Source organism: Muscardinus avellanarius (assembly GCF_963383645.1).
Source record: "Muscardinus avellanarius genome assembly, chromosome: 3".
In the NCBI taxonomy this organism is placed as follows: domain Eukaryota; kingdom Metazoa; phylum Chordata; class Mammalia; order Rodentia; family Gliridae; genus Muscardinus; species Muscardinus avellanarius.
In genome coordinates, this window is record NC_137788.1 from 32,722,307 (window position 1) to 32,746,659 (window position 24,353).

The window sequence follows — 24,353 nt, forward strand, 5'->3', positions numbered from 1 at the left end:
GAGGATCTCAGCAATCTAGTGAGACCCTGTTTCAAAACAAAAAATAAAATGATCTGGGGGTGTAGCTCAGAGGTACCCCAGGAACCCCAACACCCACTCCACATTCAGCTAAAGACCTACAGTTTACATTTAAGAGCCCCGGTGTTTGGAGTTCCTTTTTTTTTTTTTTTTTTTTTTTTCCAGTTCACCTCACTGTCTCCCTTCTGTGATATGGAGAGGTCTGAAGTTGTTATCTGAGCATAGTCTTGGAGGGAGTGCACTACGTTTGGGTTCCTTGGATAATTAAATACACCTGCCTTCACCTCAAATGTATTAAGTACTGCTTGTGGGAGACCTTCCCCCAGGGGCCTCCTGGCTCGTCATGTGACCTTCCTTCCACTTCCTTTGTTTCTGAGCTCAGACCCCCCCACACACACACACACACACACACACACCTGGTTTCATCTCTTGGAGCCTAGTGGAAACGAGTGCTCTGTGTTGTGGCTCAGGTTCTTTCTCTAGTGCCAGACGATGCAACTCTCATTTGAAGAGGTCCAGGGCTGAATATCTGAAACATCTGTGAGGAAAGAAACTGAAAAGGCACACAGCTCTGGTAGTGTGTGAATCCCAGCCCACTCACTGCCTTTGGTGAATTCTTAGTCATTGTTTGTTGTGTTTAAAGAGCAGAATTTGGCACATTTTCGATCTCACTATTTTAGTGATACTCAAGCTCATTCTAGGATTGGGGCTTGGCTCACTCGGGGCCTTTGTTTCAGTTTTATTATTTATTTTTGGCCTTGTAATAGAACTATATTTATTTACTTATTTATTGTGGTATAGGGAATTGAACCTGTGCCCTCACAATGCTATGCAAATACTCTGTGTCCTTAGCTCTATGTGTGTGTGTGTGCGTGCACACACACATACACATGTTGGTATTAAGGACTGAACCCAGGGCATTCTACCTCTGAGTTGCATCCAAGCCCTTTTTATGTTTTCTTTTCTTTTTGAAACAGGATCTCACTAAGGTCTTGCTAAGTTGCCGAGGCTGGTTTTTTGTTTTAGTTTTTTGGTGGTGGTGGTACTGGGGTTCCTGGAAGCCCTTCTACCTCTGGGTTACACTCCCAGACCTATTTTATATTTTTATTTGGCAACAGGGTCTCTTCGAACCTGCGCGATCCTCCTGTCTTCGCCTCTCAAGTGCTGGGATTACAAGCGTGTGCCACCACACCTGGCCTTGAAGCTGGTTCAAACTTGCAATCTCCTATCTCAGCCTCCCAAGTACTGGGATTAGAGATATGTACTACCTTGTCCAGCTCAATTTTATATTTTTTAGTAGCCAAAATTGACAGAAGCTTTTATTAGCATAGCTAGCAGTCTTGTCCAGCTCAATTTTATATTTTTTAGTAGCCAAAATTGACAGAAGCTTTTATTAGCATAGCTAGCAGTTCTAGTTCCCCTCTGGCTCTCATAAACCTGATAAGTAGTTATAATTTCAATTTCACCATGCTGGATTTTAGCACTCATAGTTATATTTTTTTATCAGTGGGCTGCTATGTTTGATGAATTTATAGTGATTTTATATTGAAAAGTGACCCCCCCCCCCAGTACTGGGGATTGAACCCAGGGGCATTCTACCTCCGAGCTACACTCCCAGCTCTATTTTTTTCTTTTTCTTCTCTCTCTCTCTCTCTCTCTCTCTCTCTCTCTCTCTCTCTCTCTTTCTTTTTTTTTCTTGCAGGTCTGGGGATAAAACCCAAGGGCATTGGATCTCTGAGCTATACCCCTTGCCCTATTTTTTATTTTGATAACAGGCTCTCAGTTTCAGAGGGCCTCACTAAGTAACTGAGGCTGTCTATGAACTGCAATCCTCCGGTCTCAGCCTCCCAAATGCTTGGATTACAAGCATGTGCTACCATGCCTAGCAAAATTACTCCAATTTAATTTCTATTTCTAACCCTTAAAAGCCTATTGGTGTTTATGGAGATATGCATAGATATCATCTTTTCACCAAAACCATCTAGATACCTCGTTTTACCATTATTTTCATCATTTCTTTCTTCCTTAACCAATTCACAAAAGCAGAGCGGGAAGCTGGCCTTAGAGAACTGAATGAAGAGTGTTTCAACATGAGAAGGGTTCAGTGCATCTATGTGCTCTAGTCTTGGTCTGGTTTTGTATCTCTTTTGGAGGTGGGAGAGTATTTTCATATTTATTTTCACCATTTTTCAATGCTGCTCTCATTTTCATTTCATCTTCTTGTTGTGGATTTCCTGTCTCTGTTGTGTCTCTGCCTTGGTTGGTGGCTAAAGGAGCCAGCCGGGCTGAAGACCCTCCGTCTGGTGAGCATGCCCTCCTGGCGCCATACAAACAGCGAGGAGCAGGAGGAGGAAGATGATGATGATGTAGTAGGTCCTCCTGGGAACGCCAGCATCCCAGCTGGCACAGCTGGCACCGCAGGGCCATCAGAGAGTCTCAGGTTCTCTAGGTCTCCATTCTACCCTTGAGCTACACCAATTGCCTTCTCCTTCCACCCGGGAATTTAAGTCCTAAAGGAAGTGGTTAAAACTAATTGTGCCTCTTGCCACTATGAGGTGATCCTGGAGTGGGGATTGTTTTGCTTACCTGAGAATGGCTGGCACAAAAAGAATCACAGCATTTGGGGATGTCAAGTCCTTCTGTGACCTGGAGACCCATAGCTCTCTGGTGGCCTGTTTTGTCTGAATCCAGATTGCAGAATTGTGGAAAGTTTAGTTGACAGCATGACAGTTAATTAACCGCTCACAGCTCCACAGCCCAGACTAACTGGTGTTCTCTTTCCACTTCTCTGGCCTCTAGATTCTCACCCTGTGCCATGTCATTTGTTTTCAAAACAGCCTGTTGTTTGCAGATTCACTGCATGGATATACTCTGGCCTCAGTTAACAATATCTTCAGTTGCTGTAGAAGACAGAAATTTAACATGCATGTTTTTAGGTTATTTATTTTTGATGGAGAATACCTTAGAAGCAAAGATTAGAGCGCATAGGAGCAGCATTTTTTTCTTATATGTCCTAAATTATAACCCATAATCTTTCTCCAGAAGTAGGGATTAGGCAAGGCCCCCAGCCCATGTGTTCTCTAATCATCTTTTCATTGCATTGGTCTCCCGTTTCATTGTCTTAGAATCTTGTTTCACAAACTGTCATCTTCTAAGTCACATTCACAGTTAGTTTAGCTGTAATAACTGAGAAGCGGTTCTTGATAAAAAGATATTTTTTTTTGAACCTTTGACTTAGGAAGTTATTTTGAGGCCCAGAGACACCTAAGCATCTCTGCAGATTATCTTGTTGGGGAGTGTGGTTCAGAAGTGTTGGAGGATGTTCAGAGACATGCTCCATCCAGACCTCTCTCTCCAGACGTAGCTCCACGTAGTCTTGGGCTACTTTTTGCAAAGAAACCGGAGGCAGCATTTCCTGTGTGCTGACGGCCCTCAGAACAGCCTTAAACTGTTCAGACTTCAATTAATATAATATTTTTTTTGCGGGTCTGGGGGTGGAACTCAGGGACATTTGACCTCCAAGATACACCCCCTGCCCTATTTTGTATTCTTTATTTTGAATCAGGGTCTCACTAAGTTACGGAGGGCCTCACTAAGTGGCTGAGGCTGTCCGCAAACCGCTATCTACCGGTCTCAACCTCCCAAATGCTGGGATTACATGTGTGCGCCACTACACCTGGCTCTAATTAACATAATTTTGACATTTACACATGAACTAGGTATAATCTAATAAGTCTCAGTTCCAGTTTTAGTAAAATTTCAGTCCCAGTTTTAGTAAAACAAGAATAACATTGGGAAAAGAGCAGAAGAAAAATATTGAGAGGAAGATAGCCATTCCTGCAGTACTTTCTAGGCAGACTATTTACTTTCAGTAGCTAATAACTGAGCCTTGGATAGGATGCCAGGGGCATCCTGTGGGTGGCAAGGGCTGCTCTCTCCTTGGTTCTATGACACATCGTACTGAGTGGCAGAAAACAACTTTCTTTGGAGTAATTATACTGAACAGCTTCCCCCAGGGTCTTGTTGCGCTGGTATTTCATGCAGGGGTAACGGGGGGGGGGGCTTTCTTCCAATAGCACCCCTCTCCCTGGAGATTGGCTACTTTCTGATTTTTGTCTTCTATTTTGGATTTCTTCACTTGCCCTGAGCACGTGTAATGCCTCCTTCCCTGTACTTAGAAATGGTCTACTTGCAGTTGGGGCTCTCTTGACAGGTTTATAGTAAGATTGGCTCCATCTGTGACTGTGTGATAGACAGTTAGGGTTCTTGCTTTCTCCTGCAATAGCATTAGCTGTGATTTCAGGAGCTATTCAGAACCAAGTCTGCCACAGGTGACTCCAGAAGACCTTGTGCAGAAGTCAGGACACTGATTCAGTACTAGTGTTTAAGCAGGGCTGTGTGTCTGCTAGATGCATTCAGGGGCTGCAGAGCCTAGTGAAACACACAGGTCCTGCTCTTAAGGTGCTTTATGTAATGCTTCCACGCCTGGCTTCAGCCATGAGGAATCCTTGTGTGGTCTTTTAGTCTGTGAAATGAAAGAGGAAAAAGTGTGTATGGGTAAGTTGGTATAGCTAAAATAATACTGCTTTTTTTTTTTTTTTCCCCAGCCCCGGGAGAAGGGCAGGATGCGTTTTCATAGGCTGCAGAATGTGCAGATCGCCCTGGACTTCCTAAAGCAGCGACAGGTAAGACCGTCCCTAGCTTGCCCCATTCTGCTGGAGAATGTTGGCTTTAGCCCTAGCTAAGGATACTTTCATGTGCCTAGTCATAGTAAACCCTCAGTAAATGCTAAATCTGACTGGCCCAGTTCTGAGTGAATCATTTAGTAGTCCTTACACAGAACTTGTGACCTCCTGGAGAGGAACCGTATTCATGAACAAGATGCTAAAGATGGAACCTGTGGATGAAACAAATCAGCAAAGAAGATGGAAAAAATGTGTCGCATCACAAAATCCACATTGTCACGAAAACAGGAGGGAATGGCCTGGATTGTTGGCTGCCACACAATTCTTATGCAGTGGTGGTTTAAGAGAATGATGCTAATATTGTAAAGTATTTAGAGTATAGTAGGCTTAGATGTTGGAGAGAGAAAGAAGCTTTTCCCTCTCTAGACAGGAAGACGACAACATATTTTTAGACACAGGAGGACACGCTAGTGAAGAGAGCAGGATTGAAGAGGAATGTGAGGAATAGTACTAAAAGTCATAGAGTGGCCAAGCACGGGGGCGCACACCTGTGATCCCAGCACTGGGAGGCTGAGACTGGGTTCACGGGTTTGAGGACAGCCTTAACAGCTTAGCAAGGTACCTCAGCCTCTTAGTGAGGCCCTGTTTCAAAATAAAAAAATAAAATAGGGCTGAGGATGTAGCTCAGAGGTAGAATGCCAGCCAGGCGTGGTGGTGCACACTTGTAACCTCAGTACTTGGGAGGTTGAGACAGGAGGATCACAAATTCGCAGGCAGCATCAGCGTCTTAGTGAGGCCCTCTGCAACTTAGGGAGACCCCGTTTTAAAATAAAGAATAAAATATAGGGCTGGAAATATAGCTCAGAGGTAGAATGCCCCTCGGTTCAATCCCCAGCACCACACACATACACACACACACACACACTAAAAAAAAAAAAGAAAGGAAGAAAAGGGATGTGAGGAACGGTATTGAAAGTCATGAACGTTCTCTTGGAGCTGCTGTAGAGACCCATCAGTCCAGTTTCTTCGCATTCTAGACACAGAGGCTGAGACGTGGGCAGCTGAAATGGCCTGCCCCACGTCCCGCAGTGAGAGCAGAGCTGGGCTCCCAACGCGTTTCAGTGCTCCTCCTGCTCTGCTGCTCACTACATGCCTGCCTTCCTCCCACTGCTTCCTGATTAAGGGGCGAGAACCAGAGCATACTGGTGTGGTTACCTCTGAAGAGAAAAGAAGAATGGCTCTTGTTCCAAAATCCAGGGGGAGCATACAGAGGTGGCTTGTGGTAGGGAGGAAGATGGATGAGGGAGGCAGGGGTTTCATCTCCTTCGAGTGAGCTGTATGGAAAAGATTTAGGGTAGCTAGTGTTGCCAGGCAACAGCCAGGGTCACCATGACATTAGTATGCATATTTTTGGAGTCACTTCATTTGTGTTACTCTTTTCAGCGGTTCTTCTTAACTTGGGAAATTGTCTTTCCATGGCAATGTTTGATTTTCATTTTTATTTTTTTGGTGGTACTGGGGGTGGAACCCAGAGGCTTTCTACCTCCGGGCTATACTCCCAGACCTATTTTTTTATATTTTATTTGGAAACACGGTCTCACTAAGTTGCTGAAAGCCTCACTCAGTAGCTGAGAGCCTCACTAAGTACCGAAGGCTGGCTTCGAACCTGTGCGATCCTCCTGTCTCAGCCTCCCAAGTTTACAAGCGTGCGCCACCACGCCCAACTTCATGGCAATATTTTAATGGAATATTTATTACTTTATTTCTCTGTTTGCTCCAATGCACTGTGAGTTTTACGAGGATAGGGAACATGGTCCTATTTTACATAGTACCTTTAGGACCTGTCATAATGAACGGCTCATAATTGGTACTTAATAAGTGTTTGGTGAAATAAATTGATACGTGAAAAGCAGCAGGAGAAGTGGAAGCTGTGAAAGTGGTCCAGGCACCAGAGGAAGCAGCACTGTCTGTGTGTGCTTTAGAGGAACCTTGAGAGGGCCTGAGCAAACAAAGGTAAATTGAGACAAAATGATTAGCCAGCAGTGCAAATAAGGACAAATTGAAGATTGATTACTGTGATGGAATGAAAATGTGGGCAAGTAAGATCCATGAACTCTGGAGAGCTCTCAGCAGCGGTGAGGTCCACATTCAACTGTGCGGGAGCCAAAGCAGCGTACAGTGAAAACCTTCAGCACTGGGAAGGCAGGCCGACCACGCTGCGAGGGCGCAATTGGGCCATCATCGTGAATGCTGAAATTGCCAAGAAAGATGGTAGATGATGAGGGAGGAAAAGAGAATAGGAGTCAGCTGCTGAGGTCATCAAGGGAACGTCAGTAGAGATGGAAAGTGCCCTGCGGAGGGGGGCGACTTCCCTGTCAAAAGGGAAGCCTGCAGGTGGGGTGGAGGAATATGGACTTGGCCGCTGCTGCCTACCCACCAACTAGGGCTTGTTAGTGACTGGTGATGAGGAAAAGCCCATCTCTCTAACTGGAGGGGCAAGCTCTCCCATCTCCACCCACCCCACAGCACAGAAGGGGAGGCTGGGCTTCAGCAGAAGAAGAAAGAGCTCGCCCTGCCTGGAGCAATCATGAGGGAGAAGTGAGGCTTGCGCTCACCAGGTCACAGGAGTCTTGGAGACACAGTTTCAGTTCCACAGGAGAGAGAGAGAGAGAACAGTTTGTCACAGTTGAACCTGTGCCGCACAAGGGTATGACAGAAAAAGCTAACAGGGTTGAGATGCAAGCAGGGACACTCCTAGTTTTAAAATCCATGTCCTGCCAGTCGTGGTGGCACACACCACCAGTACTTAGGAGGCTGAGAGAGGAGGATCACAGGTTCAGGGCCAGCCTCATTAACTTAGATCTAAGACCTCCGAAACTTAGATCGTGTTTCAAAATAAAGAATAAAATAGGGCTGGGGGTATAGCTCAGAGGTAGAATGCCTCTGGGTTCAATCCTCAGTACCCCTGACACACGTGCGCGTGTACACACACACACACACACACACCATCCCATATCTCTGTGGACCTCTCTGTTTCCAGCACTCTGGGACAATTGGTCACCCTAGGGGGAGGAGGGAAGGACTTACATGTCTGTGCACTTTGCATTGTTGGGTTGAGATTTTTAGGAGTCAGCTGGGGTTGGAAGGCATGGCAGGGAGGGGTGTCTGTGACAAAGGAGAGAAGATGGAGGTGAGAACAAGCCAAAGACTGGTGAGGGGGAAGAAGGATCTCAACCTCAAAAAAAGAAGTCAAGACTTTGATGACTTAAAAAACAAAACCATTTATAATACCATGTGGCTACACAGCTGCTTAGATGATGGGAATGCAAAACGGTACAGCCGCTCTGGAAAATAATTGGACAGTTTCTTATAATGCTAAATATATACTATATGACCTAGCAACCCCACTCCTAGGAATGTACCCTAAAACAACCCGCAGCCCTTTCAGTGAATGAATGGATGAACACATGTTAGTACATCTGTTCAATGGAATACTACTCAGTAATAAAAAGGAGCAACTGTTGATTCATAAAGCAGCTTGGATGGAAATTTCAAGTGTTGAGCATGGGGAGTATTAAAAGGTTACAATTTGTATGGTTCCATTCATATATGACATTCTGGAAAAAGCGAAAGGAGGGGTCGAAAATAGATCAGTGGTTGTCAGGAATTAGGAATGGGGCAGGGGTTTGACTCCTGGGAGGGGAGTGGTCAGGCAGCACAGGGGCCTTTCTGAATGAAGGAACTGCTTTGTGTGGTGGTTATATGAATCCATATATGTGTTGAAACACATAGAATTTTATACTAAAAATAAATTAACTGTCAAAATGGAATATATAAAAATAAGATGAAAACAAAGACTCAGAGCTCTGAGACTGGCTTTTGTTTCTTTTCAGGTGAAGCTGGTGAACATACGCAATGATGATATCACAGACGGTAACCCCAAGCTGACTCTGGGCCTGATCTGGACCATTATTTTGCATTTCCAGGTAGGGTCTGTGAAATTTGGGACTTCCTTTGCTTGGTTTGGACATAGTACTACCTTTTAGGCAGAATTGATGTTCCTTCTCTGTATTTGGTAGTGAGCCGGTGGGAGTTGGGAAGCATAAATAAGATATGCTTGGAAACAAGCTGTTTTATCCCAAACCTACAACTTTCTAATTATTTGCATGATGAAATGGAGGAATTTCTTGCCTGTTTGTGGTTTGGCCCTGTTTGGGTGGTCAAGTTATTAGAAGTCTTTGGTTAGTAAGTCAGTAGGGCTTTTGGGAGGGATGTAGAGCATGGGGTTGCAAGGGATGTTGGTTTTGATACTATGGAAAGGTGGCAGGAGAGTTTATAATGCTGCTTTGAAGTAGACTGTTCTTCATCCTGGATGCTCTTGAAGCATGCCTGTTAATTGTAGCACCCTAGTAGCTGGGTTTGTATATGTGCTGGTAGGCACAGCTTTGTAGCAGCCATCATAGTGGTTACATCAGTGGTTACATGGCCTTCCTGTTGTTCCCTCTTTCTACAATGGGAAATCCTATTAAAGTCTGGGTTGCTACTGGAAAACAACAGCCCTGTTTTATTTTTATTTATTTATTTTTGTGGTCCTGGGGATGGAACCTAATTTCGAAACAGGCTCACTAAGTTGCTGAGAGCCTCACTAAGTAGCTGAGGATGGCTCCGAACCTGTGCAATCCTCCTATCTCAGCCTTCCAAGTACTGGGATTACAAGCATGCACCACCTATTTTATAAAAAGACTGTTCTAGCCAGGCGTGGTGGCGCACGCTTGTAATCCCCGTGCTTGGGAGGCTGAGACAGGAGGATCGTGCAGGTTTGAAGCCAGCCTCAGCTACTTAGTGAGGCTCTCAGCAACATAGTGAGACCCTGTTTCCAAATAAAATATAAAAAAGGTCTGGGAGTATAGCCTGGAGGTAGAAAGCCTCTGGGTTCCACCCCCAGTACCACACATACAAAAAAAGACTGTTCTATAATCCCAGCATTCAAGAGGCTGGGACAGGAGGATTGCGGTTCACAGCCAGCCTCAGCTATTTAGTGAGGCCCTCTGCAACTTAGTGAGACCCTGTTTCAAAACAAAGAATAAAAAACAGGGCAGAGGGTATGACTAGGAGGTTGAATGCCCTTGAGTTCCATCTCTAGACCCGCAAAAAAAAAAAAAAAAAAAAAAAAAGGCTCAGCTACTTAGTGAGGCCCTTTGCAAATCAGTGAGACCCTATTTCAAAATAAAGAATAACAAAATAGGTTTGAGAGTATAGCTCAAAGGTAGGATGCCTCTGGGTTTCATCCCCAGTACCTCAAAAAAAAAAAAAAAAAAAAAAAAAGACTGTTCTTTGAAATCATTTTAGCCCAACCACACAAAGCTGTTAAAGCTGTTTCACAGACAGCTTTCCCATACCCAGTTGTTGTCTAGGCTGATGGATTAAAGAGAGAGCCCCTTCAGCAGGTTGTAAAAGGTCAGTGGAGTAAGTGAACACCCTGACTCCAGGGTGAGGCCAAGGTGACATTCTATTTGGATGGTTAGTGCCCCCTTGTGTCTGAAGCCAGAGCAGTTGGTATCTCTGGATCCCTGAGCATGTTTTGAAAGCACACACAGGCTTATATCTTGGGGATTCTGCTTTGGAGCCAGTGCTGGTGGTCTGCAGCATGAATAGGGTTAGGAATGCGTGGAGGTAATATGTATTTTTGTGGGACCACAGGGTTTCTCAGACAAGCTTTAAGTATAGGGATAACAAGGAACATCAGCTTCACTAGTATGCCCCGGTGGGGTGGAACAAGACTCTTTTTGGTACTGGGAATGGAACCCAGAGTCATTCTACCTCTGAGCTACACCCCTACTCCTATTTATTTACTTATTTATTTATTTGGTGGTACTGGGGGTGGAACCCAGGGGCTTTCTACCTCCAGGCTATACTCCTAGACCTATTTTATACTTTATTTGGAAACAGTTTCTCACTAAGTAGCTGAGGCTGACTTTAAACCTGCGCGATTCTCCTGTCTCAGCCTCCCAAGCGCGGGGATTACAAGTGTGCGCCACCACGCCCGGCCTTTATGTTTTATTTTAAAACAAAGTCTCGCTAGGTTGCTGAGTTTGGCCTTGATCCTCCCCTCTCAGCCTCCTGAATCCTGGCATTACAAGCCTGGGCCACCACGCCTGGCTGGGCACAGGGATTGTGTTGAGCTTTCATGAAGGACTAGAGTGATCCCTTTGGAATTTTTATGAAAAGAAGAGAGTCTTTTTAGAATTTTTTTTTTTTTTGTTTAGTTTTGCTTTTGGGCCACAAATTTGCCTTGTGAGTGTCTAATGCTAGTCTCATAGGTAATATCCACTGTGTTTCTGTTTACCCTGACTACAACTAAATATCTTTATAAGGGGGAAACTAAGGGGCTATGAAATGAACATTAAATTAGTTAATTAAAACTTTTCTGTGACAGAGGAGATGGGGTCTGAGAGTGGCTCCTTTCCTAAATGTCTCCATCAGGAAATATAAAAAAAATCCATCATAAAAAAAATGTTTTTATGAGGCTGGTGGTATATCTTAGTGATAGAGTACTTGCCCAGCATAGTTGTTATGAAAAAATCCAAACATTTATAAAAGTAGAGGAAATAATACAAAGAAGTAGCATGTACCCATGACCTAGCTCAATAATGATTCATGATAATTAAATATTTCTTCACACCCCAGATGACTGTATAGAAGAAAACCCCCAATCTCATATAATTTTATCTGTAATTTTTTCTGTAATTTTATCTGTAAATATTGCAGTGCATATCTCTGAAAGGTAGATTTCTTTCTTTAAGCAAACCATAATATCATATCTTGAAAATGAATGCTTTCATAAAGTCATCAAATATTTGATCAGTGATCAGATTTTATCAATTATCTCATTGTAAAAAATAATTGGTTTGTGAAGAGCATGGTGGTACATGCTTGTAATCCCAGTACTTGGGAGGCTGACAGGAGGGTCCCAGTTTTGAGGACAGCCTCAGCAAGTAGTAAAGACTTTCAGCAACCTAGTGAGGACCTGTTTAAAAACAAAAAATAAAAATGGGCTGGGTGTATAGCCCAGAGGTAGAAAGCCCCTGGGGCCAATTCCTAGTACAAGTGATTGGTTGGTATGAGTGTCCTCTATCAATCTGTATTGCATTGCCCATAAACTGGTGGTTTAGATCTATCTAGACCTAAGGCTGAATCATGTTCAGTTCAGTTTTTGCAAGGATGGTAATGTGATTTTGTATACTTTTATGGATGCAAAACAGAAGGCCTATAATACCTGTTCTCTCTCTTTTGAGAGATTAAGACTGGTAAGTAGACTCAGATGCTAACTAGATCCACTCTGTGTTCTCTATTAGTAATTACCTAATAGTTTTCATAGCTACAGATCATCATTGCTTGTTCCATTGGCGGTGCATATTTGTAATCTCAGCATTTGGGAGGCTGAGACAGGAGGATGGCGGTTTGCGATTTGCTTTGCGGACAGCCTCAGCTACTTAGTGAGGCCTTTTGCAACTCAGTGAGACCCTGTTTCAAATTAAAAGAATGAGCCAGGTGTGGTGGCACATGCTTGTAATCCCAGCATTTGGGAGGCTGAGACAGGAGGATCACAGTTTGAAGACAGCCTCAGCTACTACTTACTAAGGCCCTTTGCAACTCAGTGAGACCCAGTTTCAAAAAATAAAGAATAAAAAATAGGGCTGGGGGTGTAGCTCAAAGGTCGAATGCCCCTTGGTTCCATTGCCAGTACTGAAATAAATAAATAAATAAATAAATAAATAAATAAATAAATAGTGTTGGGGGTGTAGCTTGGAGGTAGAATGCCCCTAGGTTCCATCCCCAGATCTGCAAAAGGAAAAAAAAAGTTACAAAATGGTAATACACTATTAATCTCTTTTTTTTTTAAATTTAAAAAAATTTTTTAAAATTTTTTAAAATTTTAAATTTTTAAAATTTTTTAAATTGGAGGTACTGGAGGATCAAATCTGGGAATACTTTACCATTGAGTTTTTTTTCCCAGCCCTTTTTTTTTCTTGTTCTTTTTTTTTTCTTCTTTTTCTTTTCAGTTTTGAGACAGGGTCTTGCTAAATTGACCAGGCTGAACTTCCATTTGTGATTATCCTGCCTCAGCTTTCTCTACCATGCTCAGCTATTAATCTTTTTTCATTAGTTAGTAGGAATACTTCTATAATGAATTAATCTCATTAATTACTCTGAAAGATAGTTCCTACAGAAAAGACAAAACAGATATCCTGTCTTGCCCTCTATTTAGTTTTGAGAATAATTGGTTTGTTCTCAAAGATTCTTCAGAGGTGATCAGTGAAAGTTTCTATATTGATTTTTTTAAATGTTACTACATTTCATGGATTTGTGACGTAGTTAATATGTACCAAAAACTATAGTGATTTTTTTCTAATACTCAAAATAGCTGCATCTTTGGCTAATATGAGGCTTTCAAGTTAACACTAATTTTTTGGTAAATTTCCTTTATTTCTGGTGTGTTGAGATGTCCTGGATAAACTCTTTCTATGTATTTTTTGTCCTGGGCCTGAAATTCTAATTTTTCCAAGGAACCAATTCTTTATTTTTGACCATACTCTGAGTGCTACCAAGTTGGTCATTATTTCTAGGCTTTTTCTATGGACAGAGCTACACAATACCTGCATTTATCTCTTTTTAAAAACCCATGAAGGCCGGGCGTGGTGGCGTACGCTTGTAATCCCCGTGCTTGGGAGGCTGAGACAGGAGAATCGTGCAGGTTTGAAGCCAGCCTCAGCTACTTAGTGAAGCTCTCAGCAATTTAGTGAGACTCTGTTTCCAAATAAAATATAAAATGGGTCTGGGATTGTAGCCCAGAGTTAGAAAGCCCCTGGGTTCCGTCCCCAATACCACACAAAAAATTAAGATTTCGTAATTTTATTTAACTTCTTTGACTTTGTGTTTAACTTCTTTGACTTTATATTTGTATATTTTTCATACACTGAAATTCTTGATATTAATAGTGGTAATGTAACTATTCCCTTTTACACACACTCATATATATATATTTATTTATATGTAACATACATGAACAAAATAACAACATTAGCCACGGGTGGTGGCACACACCTATAATCCCAGACTTGAGAGGCTGAGATAGGAGGATCACAGGTTCAAGACCGCTTCAGTGACTCAGTGAGACTCTTGGCAACCTAGCAAGACCCTGTTTCAAAATAAAAAATAAAAAGGAGTTAGCTTAGAGGTAGAATGCCTCTGGGTTCAATCTCCAGTACTACCTCTAAAAAAAGGTGAATACAAGATATATTCTGGCAAGTCTAGTTTCCATGTCTGCCCTTCTGTTCTGTTCCCTCCCTTGTCTTATAGCTGGGGTTATTTTTGGGGGGAGGGGGTTGTGGGGAGGAGTACTGGGGATGGAACCCAGGGGCATTCTACCCCCGAGCTATGTACCCCCAGCAATATTTTATTCTTTTATTTTGAAGCAGGATCTCAGTAAGTTGCTTGAACCTACAATCCTTTCTCAGCCTCCCACATACTGGGATTACAAGCATGTGCCACCAAGGTTATTTAGTTAGCTGTTTAAAACATTGTTTTGGTTATCCTTCTATTATTTGTTTACTTTAGGAAAATGTATTCTTTTATAACACAATTTTTATTTAATTATTTATTTTATTTCTGCAATACTGGGGATAGAACCCAGGGGCATTCTACCTCCGAGATACACCCCTAGCCCTATTTTTTATTCTTTTTTTTTTTTTTTTTTTTTTGGTGGTACTGGGGTTCCTGGAAGCCCTTCTACCTCCGGGCTACACTCCCAGACCTGTTTTTACATTTTTACTTGGAAACAGGGTCTCCTAAACCAGCGCACGTGGCTGGCTTCGAACCTGCGCGATTCTCCTGTCTCTGCCTCCCAAGCGCAGGGATTACAAGCGTGCGCCACCACGCCCGGCTATTTTTTATTCTTTATTTTGAAGCAGGGTCTCATTGAGTTGCAGAGGGCCTCATTAAATAGTAGCTGAGGCTGTCCGTGAACTGTGATCCTCCTGTCTCAATTTCCCAAATGCTGGGATTACAAGTGTGTGCCACCATGCCTGGCTTTGTTTATTTATTTATGTTTTGTAGTACTGGGGATTGAACCCAGGTGTTCTACCTCCAAGGTACATCTCCAGCCCTACTTTTTATTTTTATTTTGAAACAGGGTCTGGCTAGGTTGATGAAAGTTTCACTACTTTTTTAAGGCTGTCCTTGAACCTGTGATCCTCTTGTCTCAGCCTCCCAAGCATCAATATTACTGACATGTGCCACTGTGCTTGGCCACAACTTTATTTTTATAGCTATAGAAAAACTATATTGAGGGGATGATTTACACACTATAAGATCAGCCAATTTTATTTGTAAAAATAAGTGTTGTTATAAGGTGTATGACCATAATCCATTTTTGGAACATTTTTATCATCCCAGTAAATCTCTCTCCTTCATTTACAGTTATTCCACACTCCCATCACTAGCCTCAGACAACAACTAATCTATTTTCTATCTCTAATAGATTTATCAACTCTGAACATTTGATATAAGTAGAATCATATTGCATGTGGTCTTTGGTTTCTTTCACTCAGCATAATTTTTAAAATTTTTTTAGCAGAACTGGAAATTGAACCCAGGAGCATTCTACCTCCAGCTACAACCTCCAGCCCCATTTTGTGTGTCTGGGGTTGGAACCCAGGGGCATTTGACCTCCAAGCTACATTCCCTGCCCTATTTTTTATTATTTATTTTTGAAACAGGGTCTTACTAAGTTGCAGAGGGCCTCACTAAGTAGCTGAGACTGACTTTGAACCTGTGCGATCCTCCTGGCTCAGCTTCCCAAACACTGGGATTACAAGTGTGTGCCACTAAGGCTGGCAATATTTTTGTTTTTAATCTGTGTTGTAGCATGTATCAGTACTGTATTTCTTTTTATTACTGAATAGCATTCTGTTGCATGGATAGCACATGTATTTTGTTTATGTCTTCAGAAATTGATGGATATTTGGGTTGTTTTCATTTGGTGGGACTATCATAAATATGTTTATTTTGTTTTTTGCTTTTATGCTGTAGTGGAGATGGAACCCAGGGGCATTCTACCTCTAAGTGACACTTCCAGCCATATTTTTTATTCTTTATTTTGAAACAGGGTCTCACTCACCGGGCGTGGTGGCGCACGCTTGTAATCCTCGCGCTTGGGAGGCGGAGACAGGAGGATCGCGCAGGTTCGAAGCCAGCCACGCTGGCGTAAGAGACCCTGTTTCAAAAATATAAAATAGGTCTGGGAGTGTAGCCCGGAGGTCGAAGGGCTTCCAGGAACCCCAGTACCACCAAACAAACAAACAAACAAACAAACAAACAACAAAAAAAAAAAAACCCAAACGGGTCTCACTGAGTTGCAAAGGACCTCACTAAGTAACTAAGTAGCTGAGGCTGTCCTTGAACCATGATGGTCCTGTCTAAGCCTCCAAATGCTAGGATTACATGCATGTACCACCACGCCTGGCTATAAATAATGTTAAAGTGAAAAAATTTTTTTTGAGCCGGGCATGGTGGCACACGCTTGTAATCCCCGCGCTTGGGAGGCAGAGACAGGAGGATCGTGCAGGTTCGAAGCCAGCCGCACACTCTGGCTTAGGAGACCCTGTTTCCAAATAAAAATACAAAATAGGTCTGGGAGTGTAGCCCGTGGGAGTGTAGCCTGGAGGTCGAAGGGCTTCCAGGAACCCCAGTACCACCAAAAAATAAAATAAAATAAATAAATAAAACATTTCAAGTTGGGCATGGTGGTGTATGCTTATAATCCCGGTACTCGTGAGGGATCACAGGTTCGTACCCAGCCTCAGCAACTTAGTGAAGACTTCTGTAACTTAATGAGACCCCGTTTCAAAATAAGGTATAAAAAATAGGGCTCGAGGTGTGTAGCTCTGGAGATAGACTGCTCCTAGGTTCAATCCCCAGTAACCACAAAAAGAAAGAAAGGAAAAAAAATCAGAGCTAACTTTCTTGTTCCTTCTGCCGTTGGGTAAATACTATCTTGAAGTTGATGTATATCACTCCAATGTATGCTTTTGTGAATTTCCAGCAGATGAGGCATCATAAACAATATGTGTTAGTGTTCATATTTTTGTCTTGTATACTAGGTATTGTGCCTAGGGGTGCTCTACCACTGAGCTGCATCCCCAGCTCTTCCTTTTCCCCTTAGCTCCTTTTATTCTTTGAGACAGGGTCTTGCTGAGGCTGATCTTGAATCTGCTGCCCTCCTGCCTCAGCCTCCCACATAGCTGGGATTACAGGTGTGCATCCCCATGTCTAGTGTGGTGTTTATATTTCAAATAGTATCTTCTGTGTATCATTTTTTTTTAAAAAAACCTAAACTTTAAGCTGGGAATTGGTGGTGCATGCTTGTAATCCCAGGACTTGGGAGGCTGAGACAAAAGGGTCACAGGTTTGAAATTAGCCTCAGCAAGTAGTGAGACTCTCATCAACCTAGTGAGACCCTTCTTCAAAATAAAAATCCAAGAGTTTGAAGGTGTAGCCCAGAGGTAGAATGCCTTTGGTTTCAACCCCTAGTATCATATATACACACACAGCCAAAATAAAATAAAATTTTTTTTAAGTACTTGGGATGGAGGGAATTTTACCTCCAAGCTACACCTCCAGCCCTATTTTCTATTCTTTATTTTGAAATAGAGTCTCACTGAGTTGTAAAGGACCTCACTAAGCTGATGCCATCTGTGAACTGCAATCCTCCTGTTTCAGCCTCCGGAAGCTGGGATTACAAATGTGCGCCACCACGCCCGGCTCCTGAATTTTGTTTTTTGAGTTTATCTGTGATGATAAAGGAAGGCCTGATTGAACTAACATGTCAAATACAATGCGAGTGTTGTCCCCACAGCTATAATCCACAGTATACCATTTCAGTGTATAAATATAAGTGCTCATTGCTGCAGAACATCTGCATAGAGGTCTCCTTATCTGTATAGGAAAGAGGGTTTTTTGGATAGATACCTGGATTGAAATTGCTTGGTCGAACGCTTTCCTTCATGAGCCCTGTCTACAACCCCATCAAGTAGGTAGTAGTGTCCACATTTTACAGGTAAGGAAACTGAATCACCTAGCTAAGTAGTTAAACTACCTAGTTTGTAAGATAACCAAGTTGGGAATTTGAACCTAGTACCCTACTGAAATCTCTATTCCTGTCCTAGACCAGTTTTTCTCTGGAACAGGAGGAAATGAAGGCCTAATGTGTCTGATATATGCAGAAGTTTGGAAAAGTACAGGCTCACAGAAGTAAATATGCTGGGTTCTGTTAGGCTGCACTGAGAAGCTCACAGCAGTGGTACTTGTGTGAAGCCTCGGTCCCTCTTGTCCTGAGTGGATCAGTTTTAGAACGTTTGTTCACCTGTGTTTCATTAATGAAAGTCAAACTCAGGACTTGGGGTGTGCAGCCTAAGAGTTTGTAGTTCCTGTTTTCCTCACGGGGAACAAATGAAGGCCTGGTGGCTCCCTAGGGAGCTTCTTGTCCTCCTGTCAGGCTTTGCTGATTGGATGATTTGCGGCCCCCTGAGATTCTCCCCATACCCTATCCCCTGTTTCTTGCTGTGGCTTAAGGTGATCATAAGAGGGCGCTGCAGCGTTGCAGCCAGCTTTGAGGAAGGGCTTAGGGGAGAAGCACCTGCTGCCCTGGGAGGCATTGGGTGGCCTCAGAAGGGCCGCTGTGGGAGCTGCTGCCTTAGGGCTGCTTAACACTTTCCTTCTGTGGAGGGCATATTTTAGGTTTCCAGGAAAGGTGGGTAGGCTTTGCTAGTATTTAGTACTTGCACAGAGCCTGATGAGAATAAACAGCTGCAGCCAGGTAGGATTGCCTGATCTTAGTTCCAGCTACTACTGAGGCTGAGGATCGCTTGATCTCAGGATTTCAAAGCTAGCCTACACAACTTACTAAGACCTGCATAAAAATTGGGCTAGAGGTGTAGCTCAGTAGTAGAGCACTCGCCTAGCATGTGCGGGGCCCTGGGCTCCATTCCCAGCACTACAGGGTGGTGGGGCGGGGGAGTGGTGGTGGAGGGAACAGCTGCCATAGGAAGGAAACACATATAACCTCTTTTTTTCTGCTCCATTCAGAGCCCTTTGGGTTGTAGTGTTCTCTCATCTGTTAGACACTGTACTAGAAAATGGGATGGAGGAATCTTATTGCAATCACAGTGATTTTGAATCCAGCTTTTGAAATCTAATTCAGACTTCCTGCTCTGGTGTAGTCTGAGTAAAAATCACCTGGGCCTCATTTTAGCAGCTTCTTTTCTTCGCCCATTGGCAGCAAGTATTGCCTCTTTGTTGGATGGAGCACTTGGTGTAGAGACCAGGTGCCAGTTCAGAGCAGCGGGGGATCTTCCGGGCTTATGCAACCGAGTACAGATTTCCATTTCTGCGGTAGTGAAGGTGTAATTGTTATACGTGGAGTTGGAGTGAAACCTATCTTAAGCAGAGTGCTCGCTGGCTTTGCCATTTATTAGCTGTTTCATATTGGCAAATAAATCAACTTTCTTAAACCTCAGTTTATTTGCTTGCAAAATACAAAATAAAGCTAAGTGTAGGCTGGGCATGGTGGCACATGCTTGCAATCCCAGCATTTCGGAGATTGAGACAGGATCGGGTTCCTGACTAGCCTCAGATACTGAGGTGAGATCCTATTTCAAAATAAAAAATAAGAGAATGCCCCTGGATTTCATCCCCCGTGCCGCAATAAATAAATAAATAAATAAATAAATAAATAAATAAATAAATATTTTTAAAAAGGGCTAGAGGTATATCTCGGAGGTAGAATGACCCTGGGTTCCATCCCCAGTACCCCAGTACAATAAATAAATAAATAAAAATAATACATACATACATACGGCAAGCAAGTTGGGTGTAGTGGTGAACACCTGTAATTATCGCAGGTTTGAGACTAGTCTCAGCAACTTAGTGAGATCCTTAGCAATTTGGCAAGACACCTTTTATTTATAAAAAGTAAAAGGAGGTATAGCTCCAAGGTAGAATGACCCTGGATTCAATTCCCAGTACAAAAAAACAAGACAAAACCAAAATCAAAAACCATATAAAATGATAGTTTGGGCCTCCTATAGAACTAAAATGAGATAATCTGTATGTAGCTGCACACGTGCTTGGTACATCAGAGGTATGCGGGATGGGGGTGAGTGGGGGAGGTGACTACTAGTGGTGACTGCTACTATCGGTATTGTTCAGTGGAGACCCTGCTTCAGAGGGTTTATTTGGAAGCAGAATACTTTCCTTTGAGATTTCATACTGTACTCAAAACAGATTTCCATTAGCTAGCAAAATTAACAATTTTTTTTTAAAGGGGGGAAATACTACAGGAAGGTGTGTGTGTGTGTGTGTGTGTGTGTGTGTGTGTGCGCGTGCATGCATGTGTGTTACTGGGGATTGAACTCAGGGGCATTCTACCTCTCAGCCACACCCCAAACCTATTTTATTATCTTTATTTTGAAACAGGGTCTCCCTAGGTGATGAGAGTCTTACTACTTGCTGAGGTTGTCCTTGAGCCTGCAATCCTCCTGTCTCAACCCCCCAAGGGTACTGGGACTGGGATTACAAGGATGCACCACCACACCCAGCTCAGGCATGGCTGTATCTTTTTAAAGCCTGTGTTTCTTAATGGTGCAGAGTACTGTTCTAGTCTCTTTTTGGGTTAAAAACATTTTTTTTTTTTTGGTGGTGGTATTGGGGATTGAATCTGGGGGCATTCTACCTCTGAGCCACACCTCCAGCTCTTTTTATTTCTAGAACAGTATCTTGCTAAATTGCTGAGGCTGGTCTTAAATCTGTGATCCTCCTTTCTCAGCCTCCCAAGTAATGGGATTATAGCTGTGTGCCACCACACCCAGCTTGGATTATAATTTGATTAAAATTATTGCATTGTATTCTGACCTGAAAAAAATTGAGAATATGATTATCTTGCTTGATTTTGTTTTTATTGGCCATTTTGGTGAAACAATTGAAGTCTATTTCATTTCATAGTTTGGGAGCCATAATTGCAGCTCCCAGCCCCGGCTCAGCTCTCCTCTGCTTCCCTTGCTGGTTGGTACTAGCCGAGCTGGTTTGCTTTTTCCCTCTTTGATATTGTTCTCCTCCTCCTTCCTCTGTGCCGTCACCTCTCTCTTTTCTCCTCCCCTTTTCATTTACTCTTACATCGCCCCCTACCTCCTCACCCTCCCTAATGCTTCCCCTCCCCTGGTTTCCAGCTCCTTTTTGCTTTCTGTTTGTGTTACGGAGGGCAGTGCTCCAATTACCTCATATTTGGAGAGAGGAAGCTGCAGCCAATCCGGTTTCTGTCTGCTTTTAGGTCAAGTGATTTCTGAACTGCAGTGAGATGCTTTGAATTTGTCTTGTTGCAGCCCTGAGCCTGTAAGATGGCTGTCTGAATCGGCAGCGGCTGGAAGAGACTGAGAGAGGCGGGAGGGAGGGAGGAAGAATTGGAGGGATTGCCGGCATAGTGCGTGTTTTTTAATGTGCATGGAATCCAATGAAGCCAAGGTTGGGATTTCTCTGGGATTCCAGAACTGGCTTAGCTGCGTTTTTGCTGAGATTAGGAGAGAAAAGAAATGGGAAATTCGCTGGGCTGTGTTAAGGAGCCGAAAGAGTCAATAGCTGTTCCTGGGAAGGCTCCTATATCTCCTAAGAAAAGGGTTCGCTTCAAAAGGAAGTGGAGGGGGAAAAAAATTCCTACTCCAGAGGCATCTCAAGAGGAAGAGCCTTTGGAGGGAACTGGAGTCATTGAAGAGACCGAAACCCTAACGAAGTTAACAGAGAGTCTCCGGCAGGAAGACGGAGTAGGCGGGCTGGCACACCCCCCCTCAGACATCTTGCAGCCTGGGGACTCAGCCCCCAACTCTCTGGAGTGTGATCAGGGGATGATTGTGCAGGTGAAGGAAAGATTCCAGGGGGAGATCCAAACTGCTCACCTTTTGTTAGAGAATGAGTCATCAGTTGCCAGAGGGGCCTGGGACTCCCTGGAAGAAGGGATGACTGTCATTGCTCACCTGCTTGATAACCCCGCGGAAAGGGACTGTGAGAAGTCAGTGAGCCAGCTGGTAGAATTCCCGAGGACAGCATCCTGCAGCAGCAGGGCCTTGCTGCTGCCTTTGCAAGGAGAGGTTGCAGTGGAGAGAGGCGGCACCCGCCGTGGACTTCAAAGCCACAAGCTGCCCGGGACAGACTATCCCACCGATGCAAGAAATCAAGACCAACTTTCAGAGGGCTGGAGTGTAGGGGGAGGAACCAGGAGTATTTCCAGTGCCCCTGCAGGTTCCCGGATTGTTGAATGTTCTGTTTCTTCATCGCTGCTGGACCAGCCTGGAGGCCCTAGGTGCACAGAGCCTGCCCGCGTGGGTGGTGTGCCCCCGCAGGGTCCCGGACAACCTACCTCTCCGAGTGACTTATCCATCAGTGGCATGACTGTGAGCATTTTGCCCTCCTCCTCTGGCTATGGCAGTGATGGACTGCACTTACATGGCATCCAGCCTAAAGATACAGAACCTGGAAAGAGCTCCCCATCCTTCTCGGAAGAGGATGGCACCCTTTCTTTGGAGGCAAGCCATACCCCATCATGGGGTCTGGAGGAGGTAGGTGGGCATGATCAAGGGGTAACCAAACCATTGTTTGAATTCCTGGACCTCAAGCCTGTTAGCGTGAGCAGCAAGGATCCTAGTGCTTCTCCAACTTACCCCCCTGTTGGGTACTATGAGTTAGTGACTGCTGGGGCTTGGCAAGGAGAATCTATTTCAAGTCTGCCCCTGGATGCTTGAAACAAGTCTGCTGTCTCTGGGGAATCAATTCCAGCTTCTGGGTAGCCAGGCAGCATAATTGCTTGCGCTATCTGGCAGGACCATCTCTCAGCGTGCAGTGCTTGGTAGTCCTTACTCTCAGACCTGCTTCCCATAGTTGTGGTATATTATGGGGGGTTAGCGAGCTGATTCTGAGATGCTGTGAAGGGCGAGGGTGTCGGAGGGGCTGGAGAGGCGAGGGTGAGGCCACTGTCTTCAGTGTGCTCGCCCTTCTCCCTGGAGTGTGTTCTTAGTAGAGCTGATGCAATCCCCCTCCTGTGGGGAAATTTGTTCACTGTGTGCATGGGAGAAAGGGCTCATCCTCCTCTGATTCTGAACTCCAAGATCAGAGGAGGGAGCAGAGTTATCCAGGGGTTAGTTGAGGGGCAAAGGAAAGAGGGTAGGAGTCAGGGTGGTTTGAAGGTTCAAGCTTGTTTTTTCATTGAACTTGTTTGTTTTGTTTGTGAAGTATATAGTGAGGAGGAGGTGGTGGTGGTGGTGGTGGTGATTGCTTTGAATGTCTCCAAGGGTCAAGAATCAAATGAGAATTCAGATCTGGACACTGAGATGGGTCCCCGGCGAGACCCTGGGTGGCATAGCATCTAGCGTGTAGATGCAGGTTTGTGGAGCGGATTGACATTATAATGGTCAAGAGCTTTCATCCGCGTTTGGCCTCTGTAGCAGAAGAAAAACTTTGGGATCTCAACACAACAAGAGGTGGAAGGTCAAATTGGGAACTTTCCTTGGCCCAGCTTTGGGCAGCTGGCAACTATATAGCCTTGATATATGCGCAGCATAGATGTGCCCCACCTGTTTGTCTCCAACATGAGGTTGAGGGTAGAACACATCTGAAGCTGATCCGTGCTTAAAATGTCCTTTTTGGGGCCGATCCCCACAGGGAGGCCCACCCCAGTGTCCTCTGTTGTGTGGGTTTGGAGAGTCCCAGAGATTTGAAGAAAAGGTGGCTGTTGAAGAGTAGCAGTTTTATGGATGGGCAAGAGGCTATGTGGGCCTCATATAAAAATAGATATGTGTGTAGGCACAAGTGCGTATTATGGTAGGAGGGAAGACAGTGAGAATGTTGGGATGGGGTGTACAAGTATTTGTGTTTCATAAGATAAGGGAATGTCTTATTTTTGTATGAAGTAGTTGGGGATAAAACCAATTGTTGAACTTGTTTCTCTTTTAAAACCACTGCCTTTAAAGTTGATATAATGGAGTCATTGTAATATTATAGAATGCATGCTCATAATTAACTGTGAGATTTTCAGAAAATTGAGAGTGGAAAATTTTAGGAAGTCCTGTTGGAAATCAACCCTAGACAATGGACCATAGATAGCAGTGGCACTTTTCATGGGCTGGGTTTCCACGCTAGGAGGGAAGCTTTTGCATGACTCTCTGAGGAGTCTGAAAAGATTGGTGGGAGAATCTTTGGGACCACAGTCTGTGGTTTACAGTACCAGCAGTGGTATGGCTGTTACTATTTAGTGTGTGAGTTGAGTGCATTTCCCGGGCAGCCAGTCTCTGCATCCATCCCATTTACCCTTTCGAAAAATACAGATATGGCAAGATAACTGAGAGGCACCAAGGCTGGAAAAATGAGGGTAAAAAATGACCTGGTCTGCCAGCCGTGGTGGTACACACTTGTAATACCAGTACTTGGGAGGCTGAGACAGGAGGATCTGGGTTTGGGGCCAGCCTTAGCTACTTAGGCTCTTCACAACTTAGTGAGACCCAGTTTCAAAATAAAGAATAAAAATTCAGGTTGGGGGTATAGCTCAGAGGT

General features: G+C 43.9%; 1 protein-coding gene across 3 annotated transcripts in view; it reads left to right on the forward strand.

The window, feature by feature from the left end:
- The window catches only part of MACF1 (microtubule actin crosslinking factor 1), a gene marked incomplete at both ends in the record, with an annotated part of 419,220 nt that overhangs the window by 155,923 nt on the left and 238,944 nt on the right, over window positions 1-24,353 (forward strand). For 2 of the 3 annotated variants that reach the window (XM_080692742.1, XM_080692743.1), the window contains 2 exons: window positions 4,626-4,703; window positions 8,597-8,689. In XM_080692742.1, coding sequence (XP_080548868.1) covers window positions 4,626-4,703; window positions 8,597-8,689 — 171 coding nt within the window. Of the gene's footprint in view, window positions 1-2,291; window positions 2,388-4,625; window positions 4,704-8,596; window positions 8,690-24,353 lie in introns of all 3 variants that reach the window. The other variant, XM_080692741.1, reaches the window with a different exon arrangement.